Genomic DNA, 3,812 nt, shown 5'->3' with positions numbered 1-3,812 from the left:
GCACACATCAGATCTACCGATCCCTCTCTAACGACCTTTTGTGAACCTCTCAATTGAGAACTTTTTACTCGAGCACTCCCCTCAGGATTCGAGTATACTTTTCTTGTACATAAATCGACCTTGCGTCGTCATCGGCCGGAATCAGAACCCATGGCTCGAAATCAATCTTCGAGAGCTGGATCGTGGGCCCCAGAGCATTGCGGATGGATCTACGAACAACGCACCCTTTGTGCGGCGGAGATCTGGAGGTGGTGCTGTATTTCATGACGAAGGCAATCTGAATTACTGTGTCATCTGTCCGAAACCCGTCTTCCATCGAGACAAGCATGCCGAGATGGTGGTTAGGGCTCTCCAGCGCGTCGGCGCAGTCAACACAAGGGTCAATGAGCGTCATGATATTGTCCTAGGACAGGATCCAGGAACGCTATCTAGAGAAGCCGTTAAAGTTGAAACAGGGCATCCGAAAAGCCTTCGAACCGAAAAAACAATACCGCATTCCCTCAAAATCTCTGGCTCCGCGTATAAACTGACACGATTTCGAGCTCTGCATCACGGCACTTGCTTGATTGACTCCCCCAATCTCGGAAATATAACCTCATTCCTACGATCGCCAGCTCGACCTTACTTGAAAGCAAAAGGAGTCGATAGTGTTAGGTCTCCAGTAGGAAATGTTTCAAGTGTGGTTGATTCAACCTTTCTCATGGACCAGGTAATTTCCAACATTATGGAGGAGTTTGCCCAACTCTACGGCATGCATCCAGATGCTATTCTAAGGGCTCAGCGCGCGCATGCAATTGACCCAGAGGTCCACATGGCACAGAACTGGGCGTTTGCTGGAGTGTCAGCCATTCACGCACTCGGTGAGCCAGAGATAGTTGAGGCGATCCAGAGACTTCATGTTTGCTGCCCCACAGTTCTTTTCGCAAAAATTAGTGGGATCCCCTGAACAAATCTCCCTCTCTTTATTCAATCGTTACTGAGTCTTGGGAATGGAAATAGGGCCAAGCGAGGAAATTTACCTTTTCAACCCATCCCCGGGAGGAAGATCCTAGACCGAGACCTCCTTTTCCACAGTACCTTCCCTCCTGGGGGAGTACCAGCCAATGGTTTCCCCCCCCCCAAACATACCAATTTACGTCTTATCGTCACACTGGTAACCGGGGAAAAAAAAAAAAAAAAAAAAAAAAAAAAAAAAGCCCTTACTAACACGCATGCCCCTGCACAGACACGTGTCTTCCTCCGAGTGAAATCCGGCGCAATAATCTCGAGCCAGATCTCCACCTCCGCAAACCCCGAGCAGGCGGACGTCCAATCCGAACGGACCAGTCAAATCCTTGCGAATAGGAAGCTGCATGAAATTTCCGATTGGGCAGGTGTCATCGCCGGTTCCGGCGCGTTTGATTCTCAGGACGAAATTCGGAACGTCTCCAGTTGGCTCGCCAGCAAGCTTGGACGCTGACTGATGCATATCTATATGTACGGTGAGTAGCGCCGTTTGTTGGCCAGCCGTCAGTGGGGATCACCGTGCATATATGCAAGTGCATTGTATTTTATTTCCCCCCCCCCCGAATATTTGGTTGTTACATCATCTAAAGGGTGTAACCCATTGTATATATATAATACAGCGATTGAAAAGAGAGTTTGGATTCTGGAACAATATGTATTTAGGTATTGAAACATCTTTCAACAAGACTAACTATATCTTATCTAGAGAGTGTATATTATATAGAATAAAGAGACCACAAACAATAAATTTCAGGCTTATACCCGGCAAGAAGTGAATGTATGGTGAGACGATGGCAGACTCGCTCTCTGAAAAGGAAAGGGAACAGACATGATGAAACCACACCCCAGATTTCGTATACCTCCTCGATAGTATCGTATAACATGATCTCATCCACCCATATGCCAGAAAATGCCAGAAAATGAGATTCGTACCAATTCATCATATATCCACATATAACAAAATAACCAAAAATCCACCCATACAGGCCTATCAAATATAGCGAAAAGCCCAAGAAAGAAAAAAATCGCAAGCAAAGCGGAGAATATAGAAAAAAACCCAACAAAACCATTTCGAATAACAGGGGAACACTCAAGATAAAAAAAAAAAAAAAAGCCCCGACGCCAAAACAGCTAAGTGGAATCCGATCGTTGAGCTTTACTTACGGGGACCTCCAATGATACTACGGCGCGGTCTCATCTTCAGCTCCACAATTACTGTGAAGCGTTTGATCATCATCGTTCGTCCATATAATCTCCAACGCCAGGATTGACCACCCGAAGCTTCTCCTTGGGAACCGTATAGGCAATTTGCACCAACCTGCCTTCCGCCGCTGCTTCCACGTCCCACTCCTCATCGTCATCATAGTCGAGGAGATCTGGTGAGTGGCTGCTTAAACTCATACCAGCACCACTCTCCGACGACGATGCCGCTCCGTAGAGATTATTAGCATCAGCAGCGCGCGCGGCCTGAAGCAGCCGTATCTGCGCACTATCAGCAGAGGATCGCTTCGCACCCCAGTCCTTCGCACCCTGCTTGCGCCCCAGGATTGACGAGGCGGAGCTCATGGCGCGTCCGGGAATGCTATTTGAATCCGAAGTTGCTGTTGATTCTCTCCCATCCTGAAAACTATAGAGGCTCTTTGTGGGACTCGTGCTTGTACTCCTTTGCTGCTGATACGGCTTGTATGGCTCATACTGCTGCTGCTGCTGCTGCTGCTGCTGCTGTTCTAGTCGCTGAGAGCGTTGAGAGCCTGACGACATATTTTCCAGGCTCACGGAATTCGACTTTGCGATGTTCTCAGCTCTCCTGACGGAACGGAGGGTGCGGCGGACATTACCAACTAATCCCCGACCTTTGTTCTGCATCACGTTCAGCCCTCTCCTTGATGACTCCAACGGCGTAATACCAAGCAGAAATTCGTTTTCTGCTTGTGATCGGCCGAAAGTTGCATTATGTGCAGGGCGTTGAGATACAATGGTGTTGTCCGAGGACCACGTCGTATGTGTACTTAACTCGTTGACCGGATCGTAGCTACTGCCACCACCGGTAGAGTGTGCATGTAGCTGCCCTTGGAAGTGGCTTTCAGGGGACCAGTTTTGGATGGGCTCGAACGCAGCTGCAGCCGGACCGTCCGCCATGTTTTTGTTCAGAAAAACGCGATTTGCGGGTTGCGAGGAGGACGACATGAAAGAGCTGGAAACTTCAGAAAAACCCGATAGTGTTCGGAGACTCTTATCTGGAGAGTAACTCCTGGAGGCGGCGTCGTTGGACTCGGAAGTATCCGTCCATTCGTTTGAGGATGATTTTTCATGGATCGCTATGCCTTGCGGAAACGAACTGGCACTGTAAGAATCGCTATAGCGGGAAGAATCACTAAACGGATTGGAGATAACAGATGTCCGGTTCTGCTGTTGAGTTGCTCCTTTCTCTACCGCCATCGCACTGTTGTCAATGGCATCCTCACATTCATCTCCCTCGTCGATCGGATGTATACCACTGAATCCTACGTTCCTTCTCGAACTCTCAAAGCATGGAGAGGATTGACACCCTCTGTACTGCACACTCCGTCGAAGACCTCTTGTGGGACTTGGAATATCTACCAGAAGCCCTGTTCTTTCCGCAGACGCAGTGCCAGTATCTTTAGAATCACGATTGCTGGGATTGCCAACCCATGAGTATGCATTGGGATAGAGAGCCAACTTTTCTGCCGTGACGTTGTTCGTCGGCTGAGAGAACGTTCCCCGAAGGGTCCAGATGTGGACGCTCCGCTCATCGAACCAAGCCTACGGAGCACTGCTCACGAGTC

The 3,812-nt window shown here is 48.9% G+C and overlaps 3 protein-coding genes across 3 annotated transcripts; 1 reads left to right on the top strand and 2 right to left on the bottom strand.

Moving 5' to 3' along the window:
• Positions 1-64: 64 nt before the first annotated feature.
• On the bottom strand, positions 65-394 carry HCAG_05545 (predicted protein; the record flags this gene model as incomplete). The annotated part of the gene is made up of 1 exon (XM_001540028.1): positions 65-394. One exon carries the CDS (start codon positions 392-394, stop codon positions 65-67), a length of 330 nt encoding a protein of 109 aa, XP_001540078.1.
• A 306-nt stretch (positions 395-700) lies between these two features.
• HCAG_05544 (predicted protein) lies at positions 701-1,734 on the top strand (the record flags this gene model as incomplete). Its single annotated transcript, XM_001540027.1, has 3 exons — positions 701-898; positions 1,226-1,430; positions 1,730-1,734. The coding sequence occupies 3 exons, from the start codon at positions 701-703 to the stop codon at positions 1,732-1,734; spliced, it is 408 nt and encodes a 135-aa protein (XP_001540077.1).
• Positions 1,735-2,238: 504 nt separating this feature from the next.
• On the bottom strand, positions 2,239-3,444 carry HCAG_05543 (predicted protein; the record flags this gene model as incomplete). The annotated part of the gene is made up of 1 exon (XM_001540026.1): positions 2,239-3,444. The coding sequence occupies one exon, from the start codon at positions 3,442-3,444 to the stop codon at positions 2,239-2,241; it is 1,206 nt and encodes a 401-aa protein (XP_001540076.1).
• Between the last annotated feature and the right edge of the window lie 368 nt (positions 3,445-3,812).

Source organism: Histoplasma capsulatum, genomic scaffold (assembly GCF_000149585.1).
Source record: "Histoplasma capsulatum NAm1 scaffold_5 genomic scaffold, whole genome shotgun sequence".
Taxonomy (NCBI): Eukaryota; Fungi; Ascomycota; class Eurotiomycetes; order Onygenales; family Ajellomycetaceae; genus Histoplasma; species Histoplasma mississippiense.
The sequence above is the reverse complement of the archived record's forward strand: the minus strand, read 5'-3'. Positions and strand labels throughout refer to the sequence as shown.